Source organism: Pelophylax lessonae (assembly GCF_965119305.1).
Source record: "Pelophylax lessonae genome assembly, contig: HAP1_SCAFFOLD_77, whole genome shotgun sequence".
Taxonomy (NCBI): domain Eukaryota; kingdom Metazoa; phylum Chordata; class Amphibia; order Anura; family Ranidae; genus Pelophylax; species Pelophylax lessonae.
The window spans coordinates 398,857-415,140 of NW_028120141.1; the positions used below are offsets into that span (position 1 = coordinate 398,857).

General features: G+C 46.6%; 1 protein-coding gene across 1 annotated transcript in view; it reads left to right on the forward strand.

The window, feature by feature from the left end:
• The window catches only part of LOC309543484 (uncharacterized protein), a gene marked incomplete at its 3' end in the record, with an annotated part of 66,739 nt that overhangs the window by 31,459 nt on the left and 18,996 nt on the right, over window positions 1-16,284 (forward strand). Inside the window, exon 4 of the mRNA XM_082275963.1 lies at window positions 7,437-7,514. Within this exon, the coding sequence (XP_082132089.1) occupies window positions 7,437-7,514 (78 nt within the window). The remainder of the gene's footprint in view (window positions 1-7,436; window positions 7,515-16,284) is intronic.

Genomic DNA, 16,284 nt, shown 5'->3' on the forward strand with positions numbered 1-16,284 from the left:
GTTGGTTCAAACCTTCATCCGGGGAATATTGCGTTTGCTTCCACCTGTGAAGCCACGGTTGTGTCCTTGGGACTTAAATTTGGTGTTGGCAGTTTTGCAAAAACAGCCTTTTGAACCTCTAGGGCAGTTTCCCCTGGTTCTTTTGACCAAGAAACTGGTATTTTTTATTGCAATAACTTAGGCTAGAAGAGTATCGGAACTAACAGTTCTTTCTAGAGACATTCTTGATATTTTATTAAGATAGGATGACTTTACATTCTCACTCAGATTTTTTGCCCAAGGTAGTGTCCTCCATTCATTTGAATCAGGATATTATACTACCTTCTTTTTTTCCAGATCCTCACTTAGATGAGGAAAAGTTATTGCATTCCTTGATGTAATGCATGCACTTAAATTTGATTTACAGTAAACCACTCAGATTCTTAAGACCGAGAGCTTGTTTGTGCTGCTAGAAGGGCCCAGGAAGTGGTTGGCAGCGTCTAAATCTATGATTTCCTGTTGGATTCGCCAGGTTATTACCCAGGCATATGGTTTAGAAGGAAAGGTTCCACCTTTTCCTTTAAAGGCACATTCTACCAGAGGAGTAGATCGCCATCAAGCCTCTATTGCTCAGATTTACAAGGCCGTGACCTGGTCATCGGTGCATACGTTGACTCGTTTCTATAGAATGGATGTTGGGACCCAGGAGGAGTCTGCTTTTGGCCGCAGTGTACTACAGGCGTCAGTGTAATCCTTCTGTTAAGGGTCAGATGGCGGTATTTTTTTGGTGTCCCCCCCCCCCCCCCCCTCCCCTCAGATGCATTGCTTTGGGACGTCCCATATGTTATGATTTATGGTCCCGTGATGTACAAAAAGAAAAATTGATTTTTAATTAATACTTACCTGTGAAATCCATTTCTTGAAGTACATCACGGGACACAGAGGTCCCTCCCCTCTCCTATGGGATCTTTTATTGCTTGCTACAAAACTGAGCTACTTCCTGTATGGGAGGGGTTATATAGGGGGTCATCAATTCTGATTGGTTGCCAGTGTCCTTCACCTATAGGTGGCTATATTACCCATATGTTATGATTTATGGCTCTGTGTCCTGTGATGTACTTCAAGAAATGGATTTTACAGGTAAGTATAAATTAAAAATCAATTTTTTTGTGGTACTGGGATTTAAATGGCAGTGACCAAAAATACCCAAATTATAACACGAAGTGTAATTTGTAATATTTAATCCACTTAACCAAGGGGGTATGAGGATTCCACATTACTTCTACCTCTATTGGGCAGTGCACATGAAAATTATCTACTCCCAACCAACATATAAAATGGGCCGTCATGGGATTTTTCTATGTTCATTTGTTGAAGGCCAACATGTTAAACTGGAAGAACTTTTATTGGAAGAACTACTACTAGGCAGCTTGTATACAGAACATTTGTGCAGAGCTCTGTGATTTCTACCTTCTTCATGGATCTACTCTGGGATCATGCGAAGATCTGCAGCCAACATTTCATCTCTCTTGATGTTCTATCACTACATTTATTAAAGTCTTACTTTCTCTTTCGGTCATTGACGGACACAGCTCCCGATCTTCATAACCATTGGGTTATACTGCCCCCTACAGGAGTAGGACATTAGGCAGAAAAAAGTCTGACTATGCCTATGGGCAGTCCCAGGAGGGTATACTCCCTCTCTCTGATATAGGTATTCAGTTTTTCTTCTGCCTAGTCAGGAGTAAAGACCTAGTTCCTTGCTGAGATCTCTGGTCCTTTCAAATTTTTTCTTTTTAGATAGATTTTTCTCCTGGATTTTTTTCTTGTGAGATCTACAATAAACTGCCGGACTAGGTGACGGGCTGGATAACCTAGATCCAATGGTCACGCCAGTCTGGCCAGTAAGCGTGCGCAGACCTCAGCTCCGCTCCATTGGGGCTGGCGTGCAAGTTAAACGCCTCACGAGGTCACATATGACCAGGCCTCGGCCTGAATCGCAGCTTTCCTTCTGGCCAACAGCCCCCCCCCCATTTCGATGGCGAGGGGTTCTTTCTGGAGCGGTGCCCGCCTGGTTCCTTGTATGGTAAGTACCTGTCCCCCCTCTCCCCGTGGAGGGTTTTTAGGTGGACGTGGGCCTCTCCATGAAATGGTCAGACCCCCTGCTTCCCCTTTTTCCCGCCAGGCACCGCCTTTCATCTGTTCCACCTCCTGGGGTGGAGGCAGGGTGCTATGCTGACGTTGGGGGGGGGGGGGGGGGGTGCACTTCCAGCGACCAGACGATTGGCTGTGCGGGGGGGGGCAGTATCTGGTGGGGTCTCCTGCAAGGGCTGCCTGGGCCTGTCCTTGAGGCCTAGGGATCCCTCCTGGGTCCCTTGGAGCTTAGGTGCCGCCATTTTCTTGTAGCCTGTGTGCTCATTGCACGGTGGCCATGTTTGTGTAGTCCGGCGCCCATTTTGTGGTGGTTTGCTATTGAAAATAGCGGCGGCCATGACAGTGGAACCCTGTGGGCGGTGATTTTGGTGTAGAACCCCCCCTCACCCCCGGGTGCGGACTTCTGGATCTTTTCACTTCCTGATCACCGCATGATTATCCTGGTGGCTGCAGGTGCCTGTTTCTGCTCAGTGGGGAGTCTGGTGGGGTCCTCTCCCTCTCTTCTGAAGATTGCTTGGTTCTTGTGCCTGGCGAACGGGTGGTGCTGCCAGCGTAGTGGGGGTTTTTCCCTTGCGGTGGTTTACACTTTTTGTGGGGTCCCCCTGGTGACTCATGGAGTCTTTGGAGCACATCGCCTCAACTGATCCCCTCTCTGAGGCTGCGGGGTCCTCCCGGGTCCCAACCATCCATCAATGCACTGATGGCAGTCCTGGAGTTCTTTGTGTCCTGGGTGGAGGTGGCTTTCGGGCGACAGCTTAGCGAAAAAGCTTCCCCTGCCTCATGAGATCCTGAATCTGATTCGGCCGCTGCGGATGTGGGTCTCCCTGCTGGGTCTGCGACCATGCGCCCGGAATCCTCAGATAGTGAGGATGATTCCTCCACATCGGCAACCGCGCATGAAAAGGCGCTGGTGGAAACACTGCTTTTATCTGTGCGTGTGGCCTTAAAGATGGAGGACGCAGCTACTGCTGCGATGGAGGTGCAGGTTCCCTTTTGGCACTCCCAAGCCATCCAGGGCAGCAAAAGTGTTTCCTTTCCCCGCATATTTTGACAGAATTGTCGCTAAAGAGTGGGGACAACCAAAGTGTCCCCTTGGGGTCCCTAAGCGATGTGTTAGGCCAGTGTTTCTCAACTCCGGTCCTCAGGGCACACTAACAGGCCAGATTTTAGGTATTACTCAGGGGAGATGCAGACTAGAATACTGCAATCACTGAGCAGCAAATGATATCACCTGTGATGTATTTCAGTTTTCTTGCAAACCTGGCCTGTTAGTGTGCCCCGAAGACCGGAGTTGAGAAACACTGCGTTAGGCGATACTCCTATGAGGAGTCCCTTCTCAGAAGTGGACTATTCCACCGATGGTTGACCTTTCGGTTTCCAGATTGAATAAGGCAACCATGATTCCGGTTGAAGAGTCCCTGGCCTTTAAGGATCCGGCTGACAGGAAGGCGGAGGCTGTGGCCTGCAATATGTACACTCTGGCTGGTTAAGGCACTGGGGCCGGTATTCACTATTGTGTCGCAAACTCTGACTGAGTGGGTAAGCTTTTACACCATGACCTGGAGGGAGAGCAGTTTTCCCTGCCTTTGCTGAGCTGGCGGACCAGCTGGTCCAGGGGCTGCAGTTTATCTGTGATGCCTTTTTGGATGTGGCTCCCCTAGTGGCTCGGCTCTCTGTTTCGGCAGTGGTCCTTCGGCGTGTCTTTTGGCTCAAATGCTGGTCTGTGGACCAGACTTCTAAAAAGGCCTTGACTGATCTCCTCTTTCAAGGAGATCGCCTGTTTGGAGCTACCCTGAATGACATCCAATAAAGGTCTCACAGGGGGAAAGAGTACCTTTTCTTCCACAGGCTACAAAGGGCAAGGACCCTCATCATAGAGGTGGACCCTGCTTCTCGGCTCATAAAAAGTTTTTTCTTCCCTCAGGGTCGACTGACAAGGGCTCAAAGCCTTTCAGGGTCTCCTCTGGAGAATCCAAATTAACCTGGTCTGGGAAGCCAAGAGTGGGCTTCTCCAGACCCACGAACAAGGCTCCTTCAGCATGAAGGTGCGCCCTCGCCCATATCTGGGGTGGGGGGACGTCTTCGCTGGTTTCTGGATTGTGAACTTTCCTAGTACAAGACAAGTGGGTCCACTAAATCATTCGATCCGGCTACAAGATCGAGTTTCACTCTTGTCCCCCGGCAAGGTTCTTTCCTTCCAACTTGCGCCTGTCCCTGGACTGCTTACAGGGTCTGTTTGGGGCAGTACAATACCTGTTACTGCAAGGGGTGATTGTCCCGGTTCCGACTTCGGACTGTTTTCAAGGTTTTTACTCAAACCTGTTTACATTTCCCAGGAAGGAAGGCAAGGTGCGTCCAATCCTGGACCTCAAGGCGCTGAACTACTTTGTGCGGGAGCAGTTCAGAATGGAGTCCATTCGCACAGTGCATCAGGGAGATTTTCTAGCCTCTATCGACATCAAGGATGCTTACCTTTTACATTCCAATATGTGCCGGTCACCAGTGCTTCCTCCGCGTTGCTGTGGGAGAGGAGCATTATCAGTTTGTGGTGTTGCCCTTTGGTCTCGCAGACACGCTGGTTGCCCCGTGGGGTCTGTATCCTCTAATTTACGCCTTCCCTCCTCTCAATCTTCTACCAAGACTTCTACGCAGGATCAAGGCAGAAGGGATTTCGGTCATCTTAGTGGCTCCGGACTGGCCTTGCCGGGCTTGGTACGCCGATCTGGTGCGGGTGGTCGCCAACATTTCTTGGAAGCTTCCTGTCAGGGAGGATCTGCTGTCCCAAGCATCGATCTTCCATCCTGCTTTAAAGTCGCTGGCTTTAATGGCTTGGCTGTTGAATGCCAGGTGCTGATGAATAGAGGTTTGTCTGAGTCGGTGATTCCAATGCCTTTAAAAGCTAGGAAATCTACTTCAACGAGGGGTTGAGCAAAAACTGGCCTTGAGTACTATCAAGGGTCAGGTGTCGGCCTTAGCAGTCTTCTTTCAACCGCCCTTGGCTACATACTCCCTGGTGTGTACTTTTCTTCAGGGAGTTAGTCACTTGGCCCCTCCAGTGTGGTCTCTGTTGTCACCTTGGGACCTCAATTTGGTGCTCTCAGTCCTCCAGGAGCCTCTCTTTGAGAATCTTCGGGAGATACCCCTGCTTACGCTGTCCCAGAAGGTGGCCTTTTTTGTGACTATCACCTCTGCGTGCAGGGTGTCAAAATTGACGGCTTTATCCTGTCGTTCACCTCACTTGGTGGTTCATAAAGATAAAGTGGTTCTTCATCCCTGTCCGGCGTTCCTTCCAAAGGTTGTCTCTGATTTTCATTTGAATGAAGACATTGTGTTTTCTTCCCTGTGTCCCAGGCCAAACATCCAAAGAAAATTGCTTTGCATGCCTTGGATGTGGTCCAGCCAATTAGGTTGTACCTGGCAGCTATGGAGTCTTTTAGGAAGTCAGACTCACTATTTGTGCTAATGGATGGGCCTCGGAAAGGGTTGTCCGCTTCCTCTGTGACAATTTCCCGATGGATCAGACAGACGGTGGTTCAGGCCTATTCCATTAGGGGTCAGGTTCCTCCTTTACCTGTCAAGGTGCACTCTACCTGGGCGCTCCGTGCCTCATGGGCCTTCCATCATCAGGCGTCAGTGACGCCGGTTTGCAAGGTGGCCACCTGGTCGTCGGTGCACACTTTCACAAAGTTCTATCAAGTGGAGGTGTTGGCATCTGCGGATGCTTCCTTTGGCCACAAGGTTTTGCAGGTTGCTGTTTAGAGGACCTGGTCCTCTTTGAGGGTGTATTGTTTTTTCAGGTGAGCTCCAGTTGTTTTGGTTGAGCTCCTGTTTACCTGGTTGGCTATAGTTAGCCTTGGGAATTGATTTTTCGCTGTTCCCACCCCTCATGTTTAACACTGCTTTGCTTAACCCAGTGGTTAAGAAGATCGGGAGCTGTGTCCGTCAATGAATGAAAGAGAAAATGGGATTTTTGACTTACCGTAAAATTCATTTCTCTGATGTTCATTAAAGGACACAGCACCCACCCCTCTGTGGAGTTGTAATTCTTCTGACACTGCTTGTTACAAAACTGAGTCCCTATAGCAGAGAGAGGGAGTATACCCCCTGGGACTGCCCATAGGTGTAGTCAGACTTTTTTCTGCCTAGTGTCCTACTCCTGAAGGGGGCAGTATAACCCAATGGTTAAAAAGATCAGAAGCTGTATCCGTCAATGAACATCAGAGAAATGGATTTTACGTTAAGTCAAAAATCCAATTTTTTCCAATATGATATTTTATGCTACGTCTTCATTTAAGCATAACACAGGAGAAGAAGGCCAAATCTCCTTTACATAAAATTCGTTGAACCCTCACTGGATGATCACTTTTAACCAGTTTGGGTTTTTGTTGCTGTACGTCTTCTTGTACCGCTTATGCCATTCACCTCATTTTATGCAGGACCCTAACCCTAAGGCATACGGCAGGGGAAGGGCTAAGAGATGAAAACCTTGACTTGTGAAGGAGTCTATACGAAGCAGCTGTTGGGGCAGATTATGATTACATCTCTATGTTAACAAATGAAAGGGTAACTCCACTTTCATTGGAAAAAAAAGCAAATAAAAAATAATGTTATGGCATGAACAGTTGCTACACAAGTCGTATAGTAATTGAATGGTATTAAAAATTCCCTTTTTATTCTGCAGCTGCTGTAATTCTCTGTAAAATGCAATACGGCCGCCTGGAGGCATTCTTGACACAGATGGTATAGAGAGCGCCCCCCAAAAATGTAATTTCCTGCTTGTGTGATTGGCTGTGTGATTTTCCCATAAGTCTGCACTAAAATACAAGTCAGATTTTGGGCATCTCCTGCAACAAAAATGTTTTTGGTGAGCTACTCTCAATGGGAAAAAAATCACGTCCACGGGGATGCAGACCCTGACACTTTCCTCATTAGAGCCTTGCAAGTGCAGCAGCTGATTGATAATTATAAAGTCACTCCTTTTCACATTCACTCTGCAAATGGACAAGAGAGAGAAACAAACAGCTATTTCTTCAAAATAACAAAAGGTAAGAATCTGCAACAAAGTTTGTTAAAAAATGTACATAGAGTGGAAGGGTTTATTTCTCAACAAAAGGGGAAATGACTCTTTAAGGGATGGAAGTCTTTAGTAAATCTCTTTGTTTTGGGGTGAAATACAGGTTTGCATGGTATAATACCTACTGGATGTCCCAGTTTCAGGAGACGAATGCTGGAGACACTTCTGGTCTGTTTATCGTGTAGAAATCCTGGGTTTCTTCCTTTCACCTCTTCTCTGTTCCCCTCAGGATTATCTGCATACAGCAATGAATCCACAGAAATCACACAGGGATGGTGGGAAGGCTCCTCGTACATTGCACAGTCAGGTGAGACGCCGTCACAGAGGCATTGCAATCATTCTGTCATCTCTCTGCATGGAAGATGTCATTCCTATACTATAGTATGAGATGAAGATTGTGTGTCTGGATATGGCACAGCCAAGCACAAGAAAAACCGTCTCACATCTGAACTTCATATTAGAGAGTGCATGGGGGCACCAATAAACTAGACAGGGCACAGGAGAGTTTCTACAGATTATAGAGGAGATGGATCTTCAATAGATTGGAGAGGAGATGGAGCTTCAATAGATTAGAGAGGAGATGGATCTTCAATAGATTAGAGAGGAGATGGATATTCAATAGATTGGAGAGGGGATGGATATTCAATAGATTGGAGAGGGGATGGATATTCAATAGATTAGAGAGGAGATTGATCTTCAATAGATTAGAGAGGAGATGGATCTTCAATAGATTGGAGAGGGGATGGATCTTCAATAGATTGGAAAGGAGATGGATCTTCAATAGATTGGAGAGGGGATGGATCTTCAATAGATTGGAAAGGAGATGGATCTTCAATAGATTGGAAGGGAGATGGATCTTCAATAGATTGGATAGGAGATGGAGCTGCTATAGATTGGAGAGGAGATGGATCTTCAATAGATTGGAGAGGAGATGGAGCTGCTATAGATTGGAGAGGAGATGGGGCTTCTACATATTGGAGAGGAGATGGAGCTTCTATAGATTGGTGAGGAGATGGAGCTTCTACGGATTGGAAAGGAGATGGAGCTTCAATAGATTGACGAGGAGATGGAGCTTCTATAGATTGGAGAGGGGATGGATCGTCAATAGATTGGAGAGGGGATGGAGCTTCTATAGATTGGAGAGGGGATGGAGCTTCCACATATTGGAAAGGAGATGGAGCTTCAATAGATTTAAGAGGGGATGGATCTTCAATAGATTGGAGAGGAGATGGATCTTCAATAGATTGGAAAGGAGATGGAGCTCCTATAGATTGGAGAGGAGATGGATCTTCAACAGATTAGAGAGGAGGTGGTTCTTCAATAGATTGGAGAGGAGATGGATCTTCTATAGATTGGAGAGGAGATGGATCTTCAATAGATTGGAGAGGGGATGGATCTTCAATAGATTGGAAAGGAGATGGATCTTCAATAGATTGGAAAGGAGATGGATCTTCAATAGATTGGATAGGAGATGGAGCTGCTATAGATTGGAGAGGAGATGGATCTTCAATAGATTGGAGAGGAGATGGAGCTGCTATAGATTGGAGAGGAGATGGGGCTTCTACATATTGGAGAGGAGATGGAGCTTCTATAGATTGGTGAGGAGATGGAGCTTCTACGGATTGGAAAGGAGATGGAGCTTCAATAGATTGACGAGGAGATGGAGCTTCTATAGATTGGAGAGGGGATGGATCGTCAATAGATTGGAGAGGGGATGGAGCTTCTATAGATTGGAGAGGGGATGGAGCTTCCACATATTGGAAAGGAGATGGAGCTTCAATAGATTTAAGAGGGGATGGATCTTCAATAGATTGGAGAGGAGATGGATCTTCAATAGATTGGAAAGGAGATGGAGCTCCTATAGATTGGAGAGGAGATGGATCTTCAACAGATTAGAGAGGAGGTGGTTCTTCAATAGATTGGAGAGGAGATGGATCTTCTATAGATTGGAGAGGAGATGGATCTTCAATAGATTGGAGAGGGGATGGATCTTCAATAGATTGGATAGGGGATGGATCTTCAATAGATTGGATAGGAGATGGAGCTTCTATAGATTGGAGAGGGGATGGCGCTGCTATAGATTGGAGAGGGGATGGATCTTCTATAGATTGGAGAGGGGATGGACCTTCTATAGATTGGAGAGGGGATGGATCTTCTATAGATTGGAGAGGAGATGGATCTTCTATAGAATGGAGAGGAGATGGATCTTCTATAGATTGGAGAGGAGATGGATCTGCTATAGATTGGAGAGGGGATGGAGCTGCTATAGATTGGAGAGGGGATGGAGCTTCCACATATTGGAAAGGAGATGGAGCTGCTATAGTTTGGAGAGGAGATGGAGCTTCAATAGATTGGAGAGGGGATGGAGCTGCTATAGTTTGGAGAGGGGATGGAGCTTCAATAGATTGGAGAGGAGATTGATCTTCAATAGATTGGATTGGAGATGGGATCTTCAATAGATTGGATAGGAGATGGTTCTTCAATAGATTGGAGAGGAGATGGAGCTTCAATAGATTGGATTGGAGATGGATCTTCAATAGATTGGAGAGGAGATGGATCTTCAATAGATTGGATAGGGGATGGATCTTCAATAGATTGGATAGGAGATGGAGCTTCAATAGATTGGAGAGGGGATGGATCTTCAATAGATTGGATAGGAGATGGAGCTTCTATAGATTGGAGAGGAGATGGATCTTCTATAGATTGGAGAGGGGATGGATCTTCTATAGATTGGAGAGGAGATGGATCTTCTATAGAATGGAGAGGAGATGGATCTTCTATAGATTGGAGAGGAGATGGAGCTTCTACATATTGGAAAGGAGATGGAGCTTCTACAGATTGGATAGGAGATGGATATTCAATAGATTGGAGAGGGGATGGATCTTCAATAGATTGGAAAGGAGATGGATCTTCAATAGATTGGAGAGGGGATGGATCTTCAATAGATTGGAAAGGAGATGGATCTTCAATAGATTGGAAAGGAGATGGATCTTCAATAGATTGGAAAGGAGATGGATCTTCAATAGATTGGAAAGGAGATGGATCTTCAATAGATTGGATAGGAGATGGAGCTGCTATAGATTGGAGAGGAGATGGATCTTCAATAGATTGGAGAGGAGATGGAGCTGCTATAGATTGGAGAGGAGATGGGGCTTCTACATGTTTGAGAGGAGATGGAGCTTCTATAGATTGGTTAGGAGATGGAGCTTCTACGGATTGGAAAGGAGATGGAGCTTCAATAGATTGACGAGGAGATGGAGCTTCTATAGATTGGAGAGGGGATGGAGCTTCCACATATTGGAAAGGAGATGGAGCTTCAATAGATTTAAGAGGGGATGGATCTTCAATAGATTGGAGAGGAGATGGATCTTCAATAGATTGGAAAGGAGATGGAGCTCCTATAGATTGGAGAGGAGATGGATCTTCAACAGATTAGAGAGGAGGTGGTTCTTCAATAGATTGGAGAGGAGATGGTTCTTCAATAGATTGAAGAGGAGATGGATCTTCAATAGATTGGAGAGGAGATGGATCTTCAATAGATTGGAGAGGAGATGGATCTTCAATAGATTGGATAGGGGATGGATCTTCAATAGATTGGAGAGGGGATGGATCTTCAATAGATTGGATAGGAGATGGAGCTTCTATAGATTGGAGAGGGGATGGAGCTGCTATAGATTGGAGAGGGGATGGAGCTTCTATAGATTGGAGAGGGGATGGATCTTCTATAGATTGGAGAGGGGATGGATCTTCTATAGATTGGAGAGGAGATGGATCTTCTATAGATTGGAGAGGGGATGGATCTTCTATAGATTGGAGAGGAGATGGATCTTCTATAGATTGGAGAGGGGATGGATCTTCTATAGATTGGAGAGGAGATGGAGCTGCTATAGATTGGAGAGGAGATGGATCTTCTATAGATTGGAGAGGAGATGGAGCTTCTATAGATTGGAGAGGGGATGGATCTTCTATAGATTGGAGAGGGGATGGACCTTCTATAGATTGGAGAGGGGATGGATCTTCTATAGATTGGAGAGGGGATGGATCTTCTATAGATTGGAGAGGAGATGGATCTTCTATAGAATGGAGAGGAGATGGAGCTTCTATAGATTGGAGAGGAGATGGATCTGCTATAGATTGGAGAGGGGATGGAGCTGCTATAGATTGGAGAGGGGATGGAGCTTCCACATATTGGAAAGGAGATGGAGCTGCTATAGTTTGGAGAGGGGATGGAGCTTCAATAGATTGGAGAGGGGATGGAGCTGCTATAGTTTGGAGAGGGGATGGAGCTTCAATAGATTGGAGAGGAGATTGATCTTCAATAGATTTGATTGGAGATGGGATCTTCAATAGATTGGATAGGAGATGGTTCTTCAATAGATTGGAGAGGAGATGGAGCTTCAATAGATTGGATTGGAGATGGATCTTCAATAGATTGGAGAGGAGATGGATCTTCAATAGATTGGATAGGGGATGGATCTTCAATAGATTGGAGAGGAGATGGAGCTTCTATAGATTGGAGAGGGGATGGATCTTCAATAGATTGGATAGGAGATGGAGCTTCTATAGATTGGAGAGGGGATGGAGCTGCTATAGATTGGAGAGGGGATGGATCTTCTATAGATTGGAGAGGGGATGGATCTTCTATAGATTGGAGAGGAGATGGATCTTCTATAGATTGGAGAGGAGATGGATCTTCTATAGATTGGAGAGGAGATGGAGCTTCTATAGATTGGAGAGGGGATGGAGCTGCTATAGATTGGAGAGGGGATGGAGCTTCCACATATTGGAAAGGAGATGGAGCTGCTATAGTTTGGAGAGGGGATGGAGCTTCAATAGATTGGATAGGAGATGGTTCTTCAATAGATTGGATAGGAAATGGATCTACTATAGATTGGAGAGGAGATGGATCTACTATAGATTAGAGAGGAGATGGAGCTTCTATAGATTGGAGAGGAGATGGAACTTCAATAGATTGGAGAGGAGATGGATCTTCAATAGATTGGAGAGGAGATGGATCTTCAATAGATTGGATTGGAGATGGATCTTCAATAGATTGGAGAGGAGATGGATCTTCAATAGATTGGAGAGGAGATGGATCTTCAATAGATTGGAGAGGAGATGGAACTTCAATAGATTGGAAAGGAGATGGATCTTCAATAGATTGGATAGGAGATGGTTCTTCAATAGATTGGATAGGAGATGGATCTACTATAGATTGGAGAGGAGATGGATCTACTATAGATTGGAGAGGAGATGGATCTTCTATAGATTGGATAGGAGATGGATCTTCAATAGATTGGAGAGGAGATGGATCTGCTATAGATTGGAGAGGAGATGGAGCTGCTATAGATTGGAGAGGGGATGGAGCTTCCACATATTGGAAAGGAGATGGAGCTGCTATAGTTTGGAGAGGGGATGGATCTTCAATAGATTGGAGAGGAGATTGATCTTCAATAGATTGGAGAGGAGATGGATCTTCAATAGATTGGAGAGGAGATGGATCTACTATAGATTGGAGAGGAGATGGAGCTTCTATAGATTGGAAAGGAGATGGAGCTTCTATAGATTGGAGAGGAGATGGAGCTTCTACATATTGGAGAGGAGATGGAGCTTCAATAGATTGGATAGGGGATGGATCTTCAATAGATTGGAGAGGAGATGGATCTTCAATAGATTGGAGAGGAGATGGATCTTCAATAGATTGGAGAGGAGATGGATCTTCAATAGATTGGATAGGAGATGGATCTTCAATAGATTGGAGAGGAGATGGATCTTCAATAGATTGGAGAGGAGATGGATCTTCAATAGATTGGTGAGGAGATGGAGATTCCACAGATTAAGCTGGCCATAGATCTATAGATGGATGTCAGGCGGACAGGCGGTAGGATATAGTTGGACCTCCACAGATAAGAGGGGAAAGAAGAATGCTTCTAAAGATTAGATGGGACAGCAGGGAGTCTCTATATATTTGTTAGGACATAAGAGAGCTTCTGTAGACTAGAGAGGACACAGAAAAATGTCTTCAGATTTGAGAGGACACAGAACAATGTATTCAGATTAGAGAGGACACAGAACAATGTCTTCAGATTGGAGAGGACACAGAACAATGTATTCAGATTGGAGAGGACACAGAACAATGTATTCAGATTAGAGAGGACACAGAACAATGTATTCAGATTGGAGAGGACACAGAACAATGTATTCAGATTAGAGAGGACACAGAACAATGTATTCAGATTAGAGAGGACACAGAACAATGTATTCAGATTGGAGAGGACACAGAACAATGTATTCAGATTGGAGAGACACAGAAGAACTTCTACAGATTAGAAGGATTACAGGAGAATATCTGCAGATTAAAGAGCACACAGGAAACGTTTTCCAATTGAGAGAAGACACAGGAGAGTGGATGGATACAGAAGAGGCTATGCAGAGTAGAGGGGAAACAGGCGAGGCACTAAATGTGAACATGGGTGAGGCTCCAAAGATTGGAAAGAACACAGGTAAGGCTCTGGAGATAATCAAGGACACAGGTAAGGCTCTGGAGATAATCAAGGACACAGGTGAGGCTCTGGAGATTATCGGGGACACAGGGGAGACTCTGGAGATTAGTTGGGACACAGGGGAGACTCTGGAGATTAGTGGGGACACAGGTGAGACTCTGGAGATTAGTTGGGACACAGGTGAGACTCTGGAGATTAGTTGGGACACAGGTGAGGCTCTGGAGATTATCGGGGACACAGGGGAGACTCTGGAGATTATCGGGGACACAGGGGAGACTCTGGAGATTAGTGGGGACACAGGTGAGGCTCTGGAGATTATCGGGGACACAGGTGAGATTCTAAAGATTATCGGGGACACAGGGGAGACTCTGGAGATTAGTGGGGACACAGGTGAGACTCTGGAGATTAGTTGGGACACAGGTGAGACTCTGGAGATTAGTGGGGACACAGGTGAGACTCTAAAGATTATCAGGGACACAGGTGAGACTCTGGAGATTAGTGGGGACACAGATGAGACTCTGGAGATTAGTTGGGACACAGATGAGACTCTGGAGATTAGTTGGGACACAGGGGAGACTCTGGAGATTAGTTGGGACACAGGGGAGACTCTGGAGATTAGTGGGGACACAGGTGAGACTCTGGAGATTAGTTGGGACACAGGTGAGACTCTGGAGATTAGTTGGGACACAGGTGAGACTCTGGAGATTAGTGGGGACACAGGTGAGACTCTGGAGATTAGTTGGGACACAGGGGAGACTCTGGAGATTAGTGGGGACACAGGTGAGACTCTGGAGATTAGTGGGGACACAGGTGAGACTCTGGAGATTAGTGGGGACACAGGTGAGACTCTGGAGATTAGTGGGGACACAGGTGAGACTCTGGAGATTAGTTGGGACACAGGGGAGACTCTGGAGATTAGTGGGGACACAGGTGAGACTCTGGAGATTAGTTGGGACACAGGGGAGACTCTGGAGATTAGTGGGGACACAGGGGAGACTCTGGAGATTAGTGGGGACACAGGTGAGACTCTGGAGATTAGTGGGGACACAGATGAGACTCTGGAGATTATCGGGGACACAGGTGAGACTCTGGAGATTAGTTGGGACACAGGGGAGACTCTGGAGATTAGTGGGGACACAGGTGAGACTCTGGAGATTAGTGGGGACACAGGTGAGACTCTGGGGATTAGTGGGGACACAGATGAGACTCTGGAGATTAGTGGGGACACAGGTGAGACTCTGGAGATTAGTGGGGACACAGGTGAGACTCTGGAGATTAGTTGGGACACAGGTGAGACTCTGGAGATTAGTTGGGACACAGGTGAGACTCTGGAGATTAGTGGGGACACAGGTGAGACTCTGGAGATTAATTGGGACACAGGTGAGACTCTGGAGATTAGTTGGGACACAGATGAGACTCTGGAGATTAGTGGGGACACAGGTGAGACTCTGGAGATTAGTGGGGACACAGGTGAGACTCTGGAGATTAGTGGGGACACAGGTGAGACTCTGGAGATTAGTGGGGACACAGGTGAGACTCTGGAGATTAGTGGGGACACAGGTGAGACTCTGGAGATTAGTGGGGACACAGGTGAGACTCTGGAGATTAGTGGGGACACAGGTGAGACTCTGGAGATTAATTGGGACACAGGTGAGACTCTGGAGATTAGTTGGGACACAGATGAGACTCTGGAGATTAGTGGGGACACAGGTGAGACTCTGGAGATTAGTGGGGACACAGGTGAGACTCTGGAGATTAGTGGGGACACAGGTGAGACTCTGGAGATTAGTGGGGACACAGGTGAGACTCTGGAGATTAGTGGGGACACAGGTGAGACTCTGGAGATTAGTGGGGACACAGGTGAGACTCTGGAGATTAGTGGGGACACAGGTGAGACTCTGGAGATTAATTGGGACACAGGTGAGACTCTGGAGATTAGTTGGGACACAGGTGAGACTCTGGAGATTAGTTGGGACACAGGTGAGACTCTGGAGATTAATTGGGACACAGGTGAGACTCTGGAGATTAGTTGGGACACAGATGAGACTCTGGAGATTAGTGGGGACACAGGTGAGACTCTGGAGATTAGTGGGGACACAGGTGAGACTCTGGAGATTAGTGGGGACACAGGTGAGACTCTGGAGATTAGTTGGGACACAGGTGAGACTCTGGAGATTAGTTGGGACACAGGTGAGACTCTGGAGATTAGTGGGGACACAGGTGAGACTCTGGAGATTAGTGGGGACACAGGTGAGACTCTGGAGATTAGTGGGGACACAGGTGAGACTCTGGAGATTAGTGGGGACACAGGTGAGACTCTGGAGATTAGTGGGGACACAGGTGAGACTCTGGAGATTAGTGGGGACACAGGTGAGACTCTGGAGATTAGTGGGGACACAGGTGAGACTCTGGAGATTAGTGGGGACACAGGGGAGACTCTGGAGATTAGTGGGGACACAGGGGAGACTCTGGAGATTAGTGGGGACACAGGTGAGACTCTGGAGATTAATTGGGACACAGGTGAGACTCTGGAGATTAGTTGGGACACAGGTGAGACTCTGGAGATTAATTGGG